Genomic DNA, 17512 nt, shown 5'->3' on the forward strand with positions numbered 1-17512 from the left:
CGTTTTTGGGTCTGGCATTCTGCATCTTCCTTTTCACAATACCCCACAGATTTTCTATGGGGCTAAGGTCAGGGGAGTTGGCGGGCCAATTTAGAACAGAAATACCATGGTCCGTAAACCAGGCACGGGTAGATTTTGCGCTGTGTGCAGGCGCCAAGTCCTGTTGGAACTTGAAATCTCCATCTCCATAGAGCAGGTCAGCAGCAGGAAGCATGAAGTGCTCTAAAACTTGCTGGTAGACGGCTGCGTTGACCCTGGATCTCAGGAAACAGAGTGGACCGACACCAGCAGATGACGTGGCACCCCAAACCATCACCCAACCATGCAAATTTTGCATTTCCTTTGGAAATCGAGGTCCCAGAGTCTGGAGGAAGACAGGAGAGGCACAGGATCCACGTTGCCTGAAGTCTAGTGTAAAGTTTCCACCATCAGTGATGGTTTGGGGTGCCATGTCATCTGCTGGTGTCGGTCCACTCTGTTTCCTGAGATCCAGGGTCAACGCAGCCGTCTACCAGCAAGTTTTAGAGCACTTCATGCTTCCTGCTGCTGACCTGCTCTATGGAGATGGAGATTTCAAGTTCCAACAGGACTTGGCGCCTGCACACAGCGCAAAATCTACCCGTGCCTGGTTTACGGACCATGGTATTTCTGTTCTAAATTGGCCCGCCAACTCCCCTGACCTTAGCCCCATAGAAAATCTGTGGGGTATTGTGAAAAGGAAGATGCAAAATGCCAGACCCAAAAACGCAGAAGAGTTGAAGGCCACTATCAGAGCAACCTGGGCTCTCATAACACCTGAGCAGTGCCAGAAACTCATGGACTCCATGCCACGCCGCATTAACGCAGTAATTGAGGCAAAAGGAGCTCCAACCAAGTATTGAGTATTGTACATGCTCATATTTTTCATTTTCATACTTTTCAGTTGGCCAACATTTCTAAAAATCCCTTTTTTGTATTAGCCTTAAGTAATATTCTAATTTTGTGACACACGGAATTTTGGATTTTCATTTGTTGCCACTTCAAATCATCAAAATTAAATGAAATAAACATTTGAATGCATCAGTCTGTGTGCAATGAATAAATATAATGTACAAGTTACACCTTTTGAATGCAATTACTGAAATAAATCAAGTTTTTCAAAATATTCTAATTTACTGGCTTTTACCTGTATATATATGCAAAGCTTTGCAAATATATTACAAAATACATATTCTGTCTCTGGTGGTTTTTCTACTCAGCTTTAAGTGTCGTAAAGAGCTTGGGAGCGACTTGTGACTTGAATTCCCTGGGAGGAACAACTGGTCCAAAACGCAACAATACCTACATTATTAGCCAAAAAAATGCTAGCATATTAACGTTAGCATGCTAACAGGTATTATTCAAGCTGCAAAATGTTTGACGCTGAGGTGTACACCTGCAGAAAAGCTGTTAGCAATGCTAACCATTACAAATGTAGCTACGGGCTGAACTTTCGACGCTGAGTGATGGATTTGTTCATATAAAGGTCATTAAATAAATAAAACGGTCATGAAAAAAATGGTCTCAATCAAAATTATTTTAGATTTTTTTTTTCACAAAATGTATAAATTATTGTTTGAATTAGAATCATCAATTGTGGCACAAAACCTCCTTCTGATGAGAATGTAGTTGTAGTGAGTCTGCAAGGCGCTAGTACCTGCCAGTGTCTGAGTCCTCCATCTCCACAGAGTCCAGCAGGTTTTAGGCCACATCCAGGACCCCGGCGGCCACCAGCTGCCTGGAGAGCCAGTCCAGACCCTCGTGGAGGCCCACCCCGCTGCGGGCGTCGCAGCCCTGGACGTGCCAGCTGCGCCCGCAGCACAGCTTGTGCAGACCCAGCAGCTCCGTCATCTCCTCCACGGACACCACGCCGGGGACGTCCTGCCAGGAAATTAAGAACCTTAACGCCTTTGCGTCCGTCCTGACGGCGCCTGCTGACCTGCCAGGTACCTGCTTGTTGGCGAAGATGAGGAGCAGAGCGTCTCGCAGCTCCTTCTCCGTCAGCAGCTTGGCCAGCTCGCCGTGCGCCTCCATCAGACGATCCCGGTGGCCGCTGTCCACCACGAACACCACGGCTGCGCAGGTAGTTAACACTCATTTCTTTATCCTCAAAAACTACCGTATGTTTACTCGCGTCATATTGCAGTCCACACGTATCTCTTATGTGTGACTGCCATCTACTGGTCACACTTATCGTTCCACTACGTACCAAATAAAATAGCTTTGAGGTCGGCAAGCACAACCAGAACTATTCCGTACATTAGGCGCACTGTCTAGTTTTGAGAAAATGAAAGTATTTTAAGTGCGCCTTATAGTCCGAAAAATACGGTAATCATTAATTTCTGTAATTTTACAACTTTTATATCGTAACATTACCAATTAACTATTTCCCTGTCGCCTTTTGACTTTGCTCTCGTAACGTTACGTAATTTTCTGGCAACAAACATTTTCGTAATTGTGCGTTCCGACTTTATTCTTGTCATACAGCACATATTTTCAAGTTATATTCTCAAATATTTTGTGTAGTTGTACAATTATTTTGTTTTACATTCCGATTTTATTTCCGTAACATCACGAGTATTCATCGTGTCATTACGGAAAATATTCCTATTGTTGTGCAGCAATTTTCTCGAACGATTGTGACTATATTCTGGTCAATCGATTACTTTTTTTTGGTAACATGCCAAAAGCGTTATGCAGTCGACACGTATCTCTTATGTGTGACTGCCATCTACTGGCACTACGTACCAAATAAAATAGCTTTGATGTCGGTAAGCACAACCAGAACTATTACGTACATTAGGCGCACCGGGTTATAAGGCGCACTGTCTAGTTTTGAGAGAATTAAAGTATTTTAAGTGCGCCTTATAGTCCGGAAGATACGGTAATCATTAATTTCTGTAATTTTACAACTTTTATATCGTAACATTACCAATGAACTATTTCCCTGTCGCCTTTTGACTTTGCTCTCGTAACGTTACGTAATTTTCTGGCTACAAATGTATCGTATGAAGCACATTTTCGTAATTGTGCGTTACGACTTTATTCTTGTCATATAGCACATATTTTCAAGTTATATTTTCAAATATTTTGTGTAATTATTTTGTATCACATTCCGATTTTATTTCCGTAACATCACGAGTATTCATCGTGTCATTACGAAAAATATTCCTATTGTTGTGCAGCAATTTTCTCAAACGATTGTGACTATATTCTGGTCAATCGATTACTTTTTTTGGCTACATGCCAAAAGCGTTATGCAGTCAACACGTATCTCTTATGTGTGACTGCCATCTACTGGCACTACGTACCAAATAAAATAGCTTTGAGGTCGGTAAGCACAACCAGAACTATTCCGTACATTAGGCGCACCGGGTTATAAGGCGCACTGTCTAGTTTTGAGAAAATGAAAGTATTTTAAGTGCGCCTTATAGTCCGAAAAATACGGTAATCATTCATTTCTGTAATTTTACAACTTTTATATCGTAACATTACCAATGAACTATTTCCCTGTCGCCTTTTCACTTTGCTCTCGTAACGTTACGTAATTTTCTGGCAACAAATGTATCGTATGAAGCACATTTTCGTAATTGTGCGTTACGACTTTATTCTTGTCATATAGCACATATTTTCAAGTTATATTTTCAAATATTTTGTGTAATTATTTTGTATCACATTCCGATTTTATTTCCGTAACATCACGAGTATTCATCGTGTCATTACGAAAAATATTCCTATTGTTGTGCAGCAATTTTCTCGAACGATTGTGACTATATTCTGGTCAATCGATTACTTTTTTTTGGTAACATGCCAAAAGCGTTATGCAGTCGACACGTATCTCTTATGTGTGACTGCCATCTACTGGCACTACGTACCAAATAAAATAGCTTTGATGTCGGTAAGCACAACCAGAACTATTCCGTACGTTAGGCGCACCGGGTTATAAGGCGCACTGTCTAGTTTTGAGAAAATGAAAGTATTTTAAGTGCGCCTTATAGTCCGGAAGATACGGTAATCATTAATTTCTGTAATTTTACAACTTTTATATCGTAACATTACCTGTCGCCTTTTGACTTTGATCTCGTAACGTTACGTAATTTTCTGGCAACAAATGTAGCGTATGAACCACATTTTTGTAATTGTGCGTTACGACTTTATTCTTGTCTTATAGCACATATTTTCAAGTTATATTTTCAAATATTTTGTGTAATTATTTTGTATCACATTCCGATTTTATTTCCGTAACATCACGAGTATTCATCGTGTCATTACGAAAAATATTCCTATTGTTGTGCAGCAATTTTCTCGAACGATTGTGACTATATTCTGGTCAATCGATTACTTTTTTTTGGTAACATGCCAAAAGCATTATGCAGTCGACACGTATCTCTTATGTGTGACTGCCATCTACTGGCACTACGTACCATATAAAATAGCTTTGAGGTCGGTAAGCACAACCAGAACTATTCCGTACATTAGGCGCACCGGGTTATAAGGCGCACTGTCTAGTTTTGAGAAAATTAAAGTATTTTTATAGTCCGGAAGATACGGTAATCATTAATTTCTGTAATTTTACAACTTTTATATCGTAACATTACCAATGAACTATTTCCCTGTCGCCTTTTGACTTTGCTCTCGTAACGTTACGTAATTTTCTGGCAACAAATGTATCGTATGAAGCACATTTTCGTAATTGTGCGTTACGACTTTATTCTTATTATATAGCACATATTTCCAGGTTATATTTTCAAATATTTTGTGTAGTTGTACAATTATTTTGTTTTACATTCCGACTTTATTTCCGTAACATCACGAGTATTCATCGTGTCATTACGAAAAATATTCCTATTGTTGTACAGCAATTTTCTCGAACGATTGTGACTATATTCTGGTAACATGCCAAAAGCATAATGCAGTCGACACGTATCTCTTATGTGTGACTGCCATCATATTGACTGAATCATATTCGGTATTAAAAAAGTACCGGCCCACCCCCCTTTTAACGGGCATGACGGCGCCTCGTCGTCACATGGTGACATTGCTGGTTTTACGAGCAGAGGAGCATGTTGGGCAGTGCACACACACAGAGTACTTACAAGCAGACACAGTGTGGAGACAGAAAAGGGAGAATGGACGCATTTTGGTGTAGAAAGTCAAGATAAAGGTGAAGTTATAACACTGAAACACCCTCAGGAAGAGCTGCTTTAAGACATGGCTAGCTAGCTAGCGGCTAAAGTGTTTTAGCTACTTCTTAATCACTAATCCTGGCCTCCATGGCGACAAATAAAGTACATTTCTTACAAGTATCATTATCACTGGAGGACGAGGAATAGCTAAACATGCTTCACTACACACCGTAGGAGGATACAATAGCTCACCGGCGTCACAATGTAAACAAACGCCATGGGTGACATCCACTGTAATGATACCAAGTACAGAAGCGGATCTAGTCGATAATACTATGATTTGTATTGTCACAAAATCTTTTTTCCTTTTTAAAAAATTCATATTATGTTTATAAAGTCAGTAAATATGTCCCTGGACACATGAGGACTTTGAATATGACCAATGTATGATCCTGTAACTACTTGGTATCGAGTCGATACCTAAATGTGTGGTATCATCCAGAACTAATGTCAAGTATCAAAGAAGAGAAGAATAAGTGATTATTACATTTGAACAGAAGTGTAGATAGAACAAGTTAAAACAGAAAATATTAACAATAAATGAACAAGTAGATTAATAATCCATTTTTTTACAGTTTGTCCCTCATAATAGGTGTATAAATGACACAATATGTTAGTCAGGAGTCTTTGTTTGTTTACTTACTACTAAAAGACAAGTTGTCTATTTTATTTAAGGACTAAATGACAATAATAAACATATGTTTCATGTACACTAACATTTTATCTTCAAATAAAGACAATAATTAAAAAAAAAAATTAAAAAAAATTAAAAATACATTTCGGTACCGGTACCAAACTATTGGTATCGGGACAACCCTTCGTTGGACATATTACTTGTTTGACAAAAAATGTACTTCTACTAATCTGCAATGGTAAAGCCCCATGAATATAAGACCACCTGTTATTTGGAGACTGTTCCGGAGAAACAAATAACGGTTTATATTTGGGTCAAGTACATTTTAAGGGCTGATCCGATATGATATTGGACATTGTTTACATGTGTAGAGCTAGTTAGCATCTAAATCCTCCAATAAACACACCATTTCTTCCATTTTCCTAAAGTCATTTAGCAAAGGTAAACATGGGAGCTGGCAGCTACACAACAGCTAAGCACACAAGCTAGACATAGGTAATCATTCATTGGAATGATGTTGCAGCACATTTGTCAACATAGACAATGATGTGTACGTATTACTTACACATACAAATATCCAGTAACAAATGTGTCCGCGTCGCTCAACTTAGTCCATCACGAGCTTCACTTCATGAATTATTGTGACCACTACAGTAGGTGTTGCCAGAAAACAATGACCACTTCAACTTAAAGACAGCATAAGTCCATACCAGACGGTTAATAATAAACATGTTAGTGTTTTTCATAGTTTGAACCTTCCACACAACATAAAGTATGTTCTATGATTGGTATCGGCCTACTTTTCAAGCTCCTATATCTGCATTAGGGATGTCCCGATCCAGGTTTTTGTACTTCCGATCCGATACCGATATTGTTTTTGCACTTCCGATCCGATACCGATACTGGCCTATCCGAGCATGTATTAAAGTTTAAAGTTATTTAGCCTACTTAGTTGTCAGAATCATGTTGAAAAGGGTTTTAGTACTCTTGATAACAACTAGCCAGCTGAATTAGGGGAGTTTGAATAATACACAATGGTTGGTAACAAGAAACTGACCTGTTTATTCAAGGATAAACACAAAATAGACAAAATTATACATGACAAACAGAAATGGCATCATTGAACTAGGGCTGGGCGATATGGCCTTTTTTTAATATTGCCATATTTTAAGGCCATATTGCGATACACGATATATACAGTGGGGCAAAAAAGAATTTAGTCAGCCACAGATTGTGCAAGTTCTCCCACTTAAAATGAAGACAGAGGTCTGTAATTTTCATCATAGGTACACTTCAACTGTGAGAGACAGAATGTGAAAAAAAAATCCAGGAATTCACATTGTAGGAATTTTAAAGAATTTATTTGTAAATTATGGTGGAAAATAAGTATTTGGTCACTTCAAACAAGGAAGATCTCTGGCTCTCACAGACCTGTAACTTCTTCTTTAAGAAGCTCTTCTGTCCTCCACTCGTTACCTGTATTAATGGCACCTGTTTGAACTCGTTATCTGTATAAAAGACACCTGTCCACAGCCTCAAACAGTCAAGACTCCAAACTCCACTATGGCCAAGACCAAAGAGCTGTCGAAGGACACCAGGAAAATAAATGTAGACCTGCACCAGACTGTGAAGAGCGAATCTACAATAGGCAAGCAGCTTGGTGTGAAAAAATCAACTGTGGGAGCAATTATCAGAAAACGGAAGACATACAAGACCACTGATAATCTCCCTCGATCTGGGGCTCCACGCAAGATCTCATCCCGTGGGGTCAAAATGATCATGAGAACGGTGAGCAAAAATCCCAGAACCACACGGGGGGACCTGGTGAATGACCTGCAGAGAGCTGGGACCAAAGTAACAAAGGTTACCATCAGTAACACACTACGCCGACAGGGAATCAAATCCTGCAGGGCCAGACGTGTCCCCCGGCTTAAGCCAGCCCGTCTGAAGTTTGCCAGGGAGCACATGGATGATACAGCAGAGGATTGGGAGAATGTCATGTGGTCAGATGAAACCAAAATAGAACTTTTTGGTATAAACTCAACTCGTCGTGTTTGGAGGAAGACGAATACTGAGTTGCATCCCAAGAACACCATACCTACTGTGAAGCACGGGGGTGGAAACATCATGCTTTGGGGCTGTTTTTCTGCTAAGGGGACAGGCCGACTGATCCGTGTTAAGGAAAGAATGAATGGAGCCATGTATCGTGAGATTTTGAGCCAAAACCTCCTTCCATCAGTGAGAGCTTTGAAGATGAAACGTGGCTGTGTCTTCCAGCATGACAATGATCCCAAACACACCGCCCGAGCAACGAAGGAGTGGGTCCGTAAGAAGCATTTGAAAGTCCTGGAGTGGCCTAGCCAGTCTCCAGACCTCAACCCCATAGAAAATCTGTGGAGGGAGTTGAAAGTCTGTGTTGCTCGGCAACAGCCCCAAAACATCACTGCTCTCGAGAAGATCTGCATGTAGGAATGGGCCAAAATACCAGCTACTGTGTGTGCAAACCTGGTAAAGACCTATAGTAATCGTTTGACCACTGTTATTGCCAACAAAGGTTATATTACAAAGTATTGAGTTAAATTTTTGTTATTGACCAAATACTTATTTTCCACCATAATTTACAAATAAATTCTTTAAAAATCCTACAATGTGAATTCCTGGATTTTTTTTTCACATTCTGTCTCTCACAGTTGAAGTGTACCTATGATGACAATGACAGACCTCTGTCATCATTTTAAGTAGGAGAACTTGCACAATTGGTGGCTGACTAAATACTTTTTTGCCCCACTGTATGACGTGACGTGTGTCGTGACAGTATGTGACGTGTGTAAGAAAGTGCGCTTGCTGTCTGTGAGAAGGAGAGACAGGAAAGAGTGAGAAGAGCCTGTCGTGTAATGCCAGCAGCTAAAAGCAACTGCGTGAGTATCCACAGACGTGTGGATGTGTTGAAGGTGTGCTGGAAAATGCGGAACGGAAAAAGTGGAATGTATTATTTAAATGTCTGCGTTGGAAAACACGGACCGGAGTTTTTTTTAAACTGGATCTGGATCGGCATTTTCCTGTGCTTTGCCGATACGCATTTTTTTTGCAAATATCGGCGGCCGATCCGATCCAAATATCGGATCGGGACATCCCTAATCTGCATCGCATCCAAAGTTGTTACTAATGTCCGATACACAAGAACAAAGGTCGCGTCGTCTTGTACCGAACAAAAATGACCAAAATCCTACCTTGAGTGTTGAGATAATAATGTTTCCACAGCGGTCTCAGCTTGTGCTTCCCCCCCACGTCCCAGATGGTGAACTTCAAGTTCTTGTACTCCACAGTTTCCACGTTGAAACCTTGGCAAACACACAGTTTCATGTGATGAGCAGCAAGGCTGAAAACTGTATCACGATACAAGTGTTTGATATCAACCGATAGCGATGATTATTGATCTTGGAAAATAGGAAGCAGGAGGAAATTATATAAAATGTAAACATTTTTATTTTAACCTCTTAAGGCCCAAGCTGTTTGTTTACATGCTTTTTTTTTATTTCTCTTTGCTACTTGAGCTTATTGGACCCTAATTAGAATAAAAACTAAGACTACTGTTACTTAGTCCATAAGTAACAAACGTGTACTTCATGTTTTTTTACACTTTTTTTTCTTCAAAATTCCATTGTATGTTATACTCTTCTAACACCACCAGGTGGCCATAAGACCCCAATTCAGTAGTGTACACCATTTTGGAAATAAGAGCTAAAAGGTGCTGTCCACGCATGTGGCCACTAAGCCTTTAGAGTTTTGTCAAGTTTTAGTCCCAAGTGGCCCAATACTTTTGTCCAGTGTAAGTGTCCCAATACTTGTGTCCAGTGGTAGTCCTAAGTGTCCCAATACTTATGTCAAGTTGTAGTCAAGTGTCCCAATGCTTTTGTCAAGTTTTAGTCCCAAGTGGCCCAATACTTTTGTCAAGTTGTAGTCCCAAGTGTCCCAATACTTTTGTCCAGTTTTAGGGGAGTCCTTATGCAATGGGACATAAGGACCTATTGAATTTGTAAGGTTTTATTCTTTATTCTTCCGCCGCCACGACAAGGTAGGTACACTTTATTAATTTATTTCCTCGGCCAAAAATCTACAGGAAGTTTGCTATTCCCCCTTCAACACTAAATTTGAGTAAAATCAGTCACTTTTGCCTTTTTGAGCTTTAATTTGACCCACTTAACATGCTTCAAAACTCACCATATTTGACCCACACATCAGGACATGCGAAAATTGCCTTTTTAAAAAAAAAAAACGAACCTCAAAACTCAAAATTGCGCTCTAGCGCCCCCTAGGAAAAATATGAAATGTAGGTCTAAGTGAGACCTACATAGAGGTTTTTGTTTCATGTCTTTCCGACGTTCCCTGTGGGAGTTACAGGCAGTTTTGTCATTTTTTTCTTCCGAGGAGCAGTTTTTTCTGCGTTTTATAAAAAAATTGCGGTAGAGCACAATTTTTTGATTTGGGGTTAGGTTTTTTCATTAGATCGCAATTTTAGCCAGTCCTGGTGTGTGTGTTCAGTTTGGTGAGTTTTGAAGCATGTTAAGGGGGTCAAATTAAAGCTCAAAAAGGCAAAAGTGACTGATTTTACTAAAATTTAGTGTTGAAGGGGGAATAGCAAACTTCCTGTAGATTTTTGGCCGAGGAAATAAATTAATAAAGTGTACCTACCTTGTCTGCATTGTGTGGGCACGTTGGTGCTTCCTGCTTTTAAGCAGCCATCTTTTGTTCGTCATAAGTGTCCCAATACTTTTGTCCAGTGGTAGTCATAAGTGTCCCAATACTTTTGTCCAGTGGTAGTCCTAAGTGTCCCAATACTTATGTCAAGTTGTAGTCAAGTGTCCCAATGCTTTTGTCAAGTTTTAGTCCCAAGTGGCCCAATACTTTTGTCAAGTTGTAGTCCTAAGTGTCCCAATACTTTTGTCCAGTTTTAGGGGAGTCCTTATGCAATGGGACATAAGGACCTATTGAATTTGTAAGGTTTTATTCTTTATTCTTCCGCCGCCACATTAAACTGTAATTTGACCCACTTAACATGCTTCAAAACTCACCATATTTGACCCACACATCAGGACATGCGAAAATTGCCTTTTTAAAAAAAAAAAACGAACCACAAAACTCAAAATTGCGCTCTAGCGCCCCCTAGGAAAAATATGAAATGTACCGTATTTTCCGCACCATTAGCCGCACCTAAAAACCACGAATTTACTCAAAAGCTGACAGTGCGGCTTTTAACCCGGTGCGCTTTATATATGGATTAATATTAAGATTCATTTTCATAAAGTTTCGGTCTCGTAACTACGGTAAACAGCCGCCATCTTTTTTCCCGGTAGAACAGGAAGCGCTTCTTCTTCTACGCAAGCAACCGCCCCCATAGAACAGGAAGCGCTTCTTCTTCTACTGTAAGCAACCACCCGCCCGCGTAGAAGAAGAAAAAGCGCGCGGATATTACCGTACGTTTCATTTCCTGTTTACATCTGTAAAGACCACAAAATGGCTCCTACTAAGCGACAAGGATCCGGTTCATGAAAAGACGCAATCTCTCCATCCTCACACGGATTACTATTTCACAGCAACTGATATTCTTGTGAACCGCACTGTGGATACAACGGGAGCACGTACGGTGAATATTCGCACCACAGGGAATGAGAAGTCGTCCTTCACTGTGGTTCTAGCTTGCCATGCTAATGGCCTGAAACTTCCACCCATGGTGATATTCAAAAGGAAGACCTTGCCAAAAGAGACCTTTCCAGCCGGCGTCATCATAAAAGCTAACTCGAAGGGATGGATGGATGAAGAAAAGATGAGCGAGTGGTTAAGGGAAGTTTACGCGAAGAGGCCGGGTGGCTTTTTTCACACAGCTCCGTCCATGTTGATATACGACTCCATGCGCGCCCACATCACAGATGGTGTCAAAAAACAAGTGAAGCACACAAATACAACACTCGCCGTCATTCCGGGTGGATTAACCAAAGAACTCCAACCCGCTGGATATTGGTGTCAACAAGGCATTTAAAGCATGACTGCGAACGGCGTGGGAACAATGGATGACCGAAGGCGAACACACATTCACTAAGACAGGGAGACAGCGCCAGACGACATACGCCAACATCTGCCAGTGGATCGTAAATGCCTGGGCGGATATTTCGGTCTCAACTGTGGTCCGAGCTTTCCGGAAGGCAGGATTCACAGAACTGCTGGAAAAACAGCAGCGACACTGACTCTGATGACTTCGACGAGACGGAGCCGGCCATTTTGGATCCCGTAATTCGCCCAACTTTTTAATTCGGACACCGTAGGAGAAGAATTCGAGGGATTTATGAATGAAGAATAACTTCAGAAAGTGAGTGTTATGTTTATTTTGTGTGTTGTGACATTAACGTTCGAGCAACATTAAGTTATTGCTATTGCTCTGCACTAGTTTGAATTTTACTATGTTTGTGATTGCACATTTGCGTACATTTTGGGAGTGAACAGAGTTGTTAGAACGCTGGTTTTTAATATATTATTAAAGTTTGACTGACCTATCTGACTGTTTTTTTGACATTCCCTTTAGCGCAGTTAGATGCGGCTTATAACACGGGGCGGCTTATAGGTGGACAAAGTTTTGAAATATGCCGTTCATTGAAGGCGCGGCTTATAACACGGGGCGGCTTATGGTGCGGAAAATACGGTACTTCATGTTTTTTACACTTTTTTTTTTTTCAAAATTCCATTGTATGTTATACTCTTCTGACACCACCAGATGGCAGTATAAGTGTCCACATAAGCGGCCATAAGACCCCAATTCAGTAGTGTACACCATTTTGGAAATAAGAGCTAAAAGGTGCTGTCCACGCATGTGGCCACTAAGCCTTTAGAGTTTTGTCAAGTTTTAGTCCCAAGTGGCCCAATACTTTTGTCCAGTGTAAGTGTCCCAATACTTGTGTCCAGTGGTAGTCCTAAGTGTCCCAATACTTATGTCAAGTTGTAGTCAAGTGTCCCAATGCTTTTGTCAAGTTTTAGTCCCAAGTGGCCCAATACTTTTGTCAAGTTGTAGTCCCAAGTGTCCCAATACTTTTGTCCAGTTTTAGGGGAGTCCTTATGCAATGGGACATAAGGACCTATTGAATTTGTAAGGTTTTATTCTTTATTCTTCCGCCGCCACGACAAGGTAGGTACACTTTATTAATTTATTTCCTCGGCCAAAAATCTACAGGAAGTTTGCTATTCCCCCTTCAACACTAAATTTGAGTAAAATCAGTCACTTTTGCCTTTTTGAGCTTTAATTTGACCCACTTAACATGCTTCAAAACTCACCATATTTGACCCACACATCAGGACATGCGAAAATTGCCTTTTTTTAAAAAACAACCAAACCACAAAACTCAAAATTGTGCTCTAGCGCCCCCTAGGAAAAATATGAAATGTAGGTCTAAGTGAGACCTACATAGAGGTTTTTGTTTCATGTCTTTCCGACGTTCCCTGTGGGAGTTACAGGCAGTTTTGTCATTTTTTTCTTCCGAGCAGTTTTTTCTGCGTTTTATAAAAAAATTGCGGTAGAGCACAATTTTTTGATTTGGGGTTAGGTTTTTTCATTAGATCGCAATTTTAGCCAGTCCTGATGTGTGTGTTCAGTTTGGTGAGTTTTGAAGCATGTTAAGGGGGTCAAATTAAAGCTCAAAAAGGCAAAAGTGACTGATTTTACTAAAATTTAGTGTTGAAGGGGGAATAGCAAACTTCCTGTAGATTTTTGGCCGAGGAAATAAATTAATAAAGTGTACCTACCTTGTCTGCATTGTGTGGGCACGTTGGTGCTTCCTGCTTTTAAGCAGCCATCTTGTGTTCGTCATAAGTGTCCCAATACTTTTGTCCAGTGGTAGTCATAAGTGTCCCAATACTTTTGTCCAGTGGTAGTCATAAGTGTCCCAATACTTTTGTCAAGTTGTAGTCCCAAGTGTCCCAATACTTTTGTCCAGTTTTCGTCGTAAGTGTCCCAATACTTTTGTCCAGTGGTAGTCATAAGTGTCCCAATACTTTTGTCAAGTTGTAGTCCCAAGTGTCCCAATACTTTTGTCCAGTTTTCGTCGTAAGTGTCCCAATACTTTTGTCCAGTGGTATGCAATGGGCCATAAGGACCTATTGAATTTCTAAGGTTTTATTATTATTATTATTATTCTTCCGCAACTTTGCGCTGTAATTTGACCCCCTTAACATACTTCAAAACTCACCAAATTTTACACACACACACATCAGTAATATACGGCAAAACTTTTTATCAAAAAAACCAAACCTCAAAACTGGGAGTCCTTATGCAATGGGACATAAGGACCTAACAAAAGTATTGGGACACTTAGGACTACCACTGGATAGGAGTATTTTAGGATTTTTTATGGTGTTTGGAGATTTTTTTAATAATATTTACAATGTTCAGTGAGCAGGTTGTGTAATGTGTGTTAAGTTTTATGTTAGTTGCATTTTTTGTTTTGCACCATGACTAGGGAAGGTTGTTTGGATTGTGTCATACAAGTGAATGCTGTGCTATTCTTTTGAAAGTACTTAAAAGGATCTGGTTTATTCATATTGTCCACAAGATGGCAGCAAATATGTAGCATTCAGAGACCGCCTGAGTTGCAATTTTTTTTTGCACCATGACTAGGGAAGGTTGTTTGGATTGTGTCATACAGGTATATGCTGTGCTATTCTTTTGAAAGTACTTAAAAGGATCTGATTTATTCATATTGTCCACAAGATGGCAGCAAATATGTAGCATTCAGAGACCGCCTGAGTTGCAATTTTTTTTTGCACCATGACTAGGGAAGGTTGTTTGGATTGTGTCATACAAGTATATGCTGTGCTATTCTTTTGAAAGTACTTAAAAGGATCTGATTTATTCATATTGTCCACAAGATGGCAGCAAATATGTAGCATTCAGAGACCGCCTGAGTTGCATTTTTTTTTTTTGCACCATGACTAGGGAAGGTTGTTTGGATTGTGTCATACAAGTATATGCTGTGCTATTCTTTTGAAAGTACTTAAAAGGATCTGATTTATTCATATTGTCCACAAGATGGCAGCAAATATGTAGCATTCAGAGACCGCCTGAGTTGCAATTTTTTTTTTGCACCATGACTAGGGAAGGTTTTTTGGATTGTGTCATACAAGTGAATGCTGTGCTATTCTTTTGAAAGTACTTAAAAGGATCTGATTTATTCATATTGTCCACAAGATGGCAGCAAATATGTAGCATTCAGAGACCACCTGAGTTGCAATTTTTTTTTTGCACCATGACTAGGGAAGTTTGTTTGGATTGTGTCATACAAGTATATGCTGTGCTATTCTTTTGAAAGTACTTAAAAGGATCTGATTTATTCATATTGTCCACAAGATGGCAGCAAATATGTAGCATTCAGAGACCGCCTGAGTTGCAATTTTTTTTTTTGCACCTTGACTAGGGAAGGTTGTTTGGATTGTGTCATACAAGTATATGCTGTGCTATTCTTTTGAAAGTACTTAAAAGGATCTGATTTATTCATATTGTCCACAAGATGGCAGCAAATATGTAGCATTCAGAGACCGCCTGAGTTGCAATTTTTTTTTTGTACCTTGACTAGGGAAGGTTGTTTGGATTGTGTCATACAAGTATATGCTGTGCTATTCTTTTGAAAGTACTTAAATCTGATTTATTCATATTGTCCACAAGATGGCAGCAAATATGTAGCATTCAGAGACCGCCTGAGTTGCAATTTTTTTTTGCACCATGACTAGAGAAGGTTGTTTGGATTGTGTCATACAAGTGAATGCTGTGCTATTCTTTTGAAAGTACTTAAAAGGATCTGATTTATTCATATTGTCCACAAGATGGCAGCAAATATGTAGCATTCAGAGACCGCCTGAGTTGCAATTTTTTTTTTGCACCATGACTAGGGAAGGTTGTTTGGATTGTGTCATACGAGTATATGCTGTGCTATTCTTTTGAAAGTACTTAAAAGGATCTGATTTATTCATATTGTCCACAAGATGGCAGCAAATATGTAGCATTCAGAGACCGCCTGAGTTGCAATTTTTTTTTTTGCACCATGACTAGGGAAGGTTGTTTGGATTGTGTCATACGAGTATATGCTGTGCTATTCTTTTGAAAGTACTTAAAAGGATCTGATTTATTCATATTGTCCACAAGATGGCAGCAAATATGTAGCATTCAGAGACCGCCTGAGTTGCAATTTTTTTTTTTGCACCATGACTAGGGAAGGTTGTTTGGATTGTGTCATACAAGTGAATGCTGTGCTATTCTTTTGAAAGTACTTAAAAGGATCTGGTTTATTCATATTGTCCACAAGATGGCAGCAAATATGTAGCATTCAGAGACCGCCTGAGTTGCAATTTTTCTTTGCACCATGACTAGGGAAGGTTGTTTGGATTGTGTCATACAAGTGAATGCTGTGCTATTCTTTTGAAAGTACTTAAAAGGATCTGATTTATTCATATTGTCCACAAGATGGCTGCAAATATGTAGCATTCAGAGACCGCCTGAGTTGCAATTTTTTTTTGCACCATGACTAGGGAAGGTTGTTTGGATTGTGTCATACAAGTATATGCTGTGCTATTCTTTTGAAAGTACTTAAAAGGATCTGATTTATTCATATTGTCCACAAGATGGCAGCAAATATGTAGCATTCAGAGACCGCCTGAGTTGCAATTTGTTTTTTGCACCATGACTAGGGAAGGTTGTTTGGATTGTGTCATACAAGTATATGCTGTGCTATTCTTTTGAAAGTACTTAAAAGGATCTGATTTATTCATATTGTCCACAAGATGGCAGCAAATATGTAGCATTCAGAGACCGCCTGGTATTTGTGGCTTAGTGGTTAGAGTGTCCGCCGTGAGATGGGTAGGTCGTGAGTTCAAACCCCGGGCCGAGTCATACCAAAGACTATAAAAATGGGAGCCATTACCTCCCTGCTTGGCACTCAGCATCAAGGGTTGGAATTGGGGGTTAAATCACCAAAAATGATTACCGGGCCCGGCCACCACTGCTGCTCACTGCTCCCCTCACCTCCCAGGGGGTGATCAAGGGTGATGGATCAAATGCAGAGAATAATTTCACCACACCTAGTGTGTGTGTGTGTGACAATCATTGCTACTTGAACTTTAAAGATGAATTTGAGAGTGCGGTGCGATGCCTTGTTGAACCGACGACATCTGGCGGGCCGCATTTTGACCACCCTGATCTATACACGGTATTTTGGTATGGCCCTAGTGAGTAACAACAAAAGCGGCGTACCGATGGTTGGAATGGGCTGCATGAACTCGTCCTGTTTCAGCTTGAAGAGGATGGTGGTTTTTCCGGCGCCGTCCAGGCCGAGCGTCACCACGCGGATCTCCATCTTGGGCCCGATGTGGACCCGGTTATCCTGCAAACACGACCCTGATTAAGGACCGGGGTGGCCCCCGGGGTGTGCGGAGTCTACCTTGGTGAAGGTGACGGGGATGCCGGCGTCCAGCTGGATGTGATCCGCCAGCTCTGTGAACTGATGCTGCTGCTTCTGCAGCGTCTCCAGGAGACAGTTGATCTCCTGCTTGGCCAGCACCACCCGGCAGTCGTCCTGAGACGGGCGGGACGCCGCGTTAGAGCGCCGCCTTTCCGTTTGGCGGACATGGTCGCTGATCTCAC

At 40.6% G+C, this 17512-nt stretch overlaps 1 protein-coding gene across 1 annotated transcript in view; it reads right to left on the bottom strand.

Moving 5' to 3' along the window:
- Window positions 1–1176: 1176 nt before the first annotated feature.
- Window positions 1177–17512, bottom strand: part of trim23 (tripartite motif containing 23) — a 37057-nt gene continuing 20721 nt past the window's right edge. The window contains exons 7-11 of the mRNA XM_061966343.1: window positions 17310–17444; window positions 17123–17252; window positions 9069–9179; window positions 1969–2093; window positions 1177–1899 (exon numbers count right to left, since the gene is read on the bottom strand). Of these exons, the coding sequence (XP_061822327.1) occupies window positions 1720–1899; window positions 1969–2093; window positions 9069–9179; window positions 17123–17252; window positions 17310–17444 (681 nt within the window). The 3' untranslated portion in view covers window positions 1177–1719. The remainder of the gene's footprint in view (window positions 1900–1968; window positions 2094–9068; window positions 9180–17122; window positions 17253–17309; window positions 17445–17512) is intronic.

This window comes from Nerophis lumbriciformis, linkage group LG11 (genome assembly GCF_033978685.3).
Source record: "Nerophis lumbriciformis linkage group LG11, RoL_Nlum_v2.1, whole genome shotgun sequence".
In the NCBI taxonomy this organism is placed as follows: Eukaryota; Metazoa; Chordata; class Actinopteri; order Syngnathiformes; family Syngnathidae; genus Nerophis; species Nerophis lumbriciformis.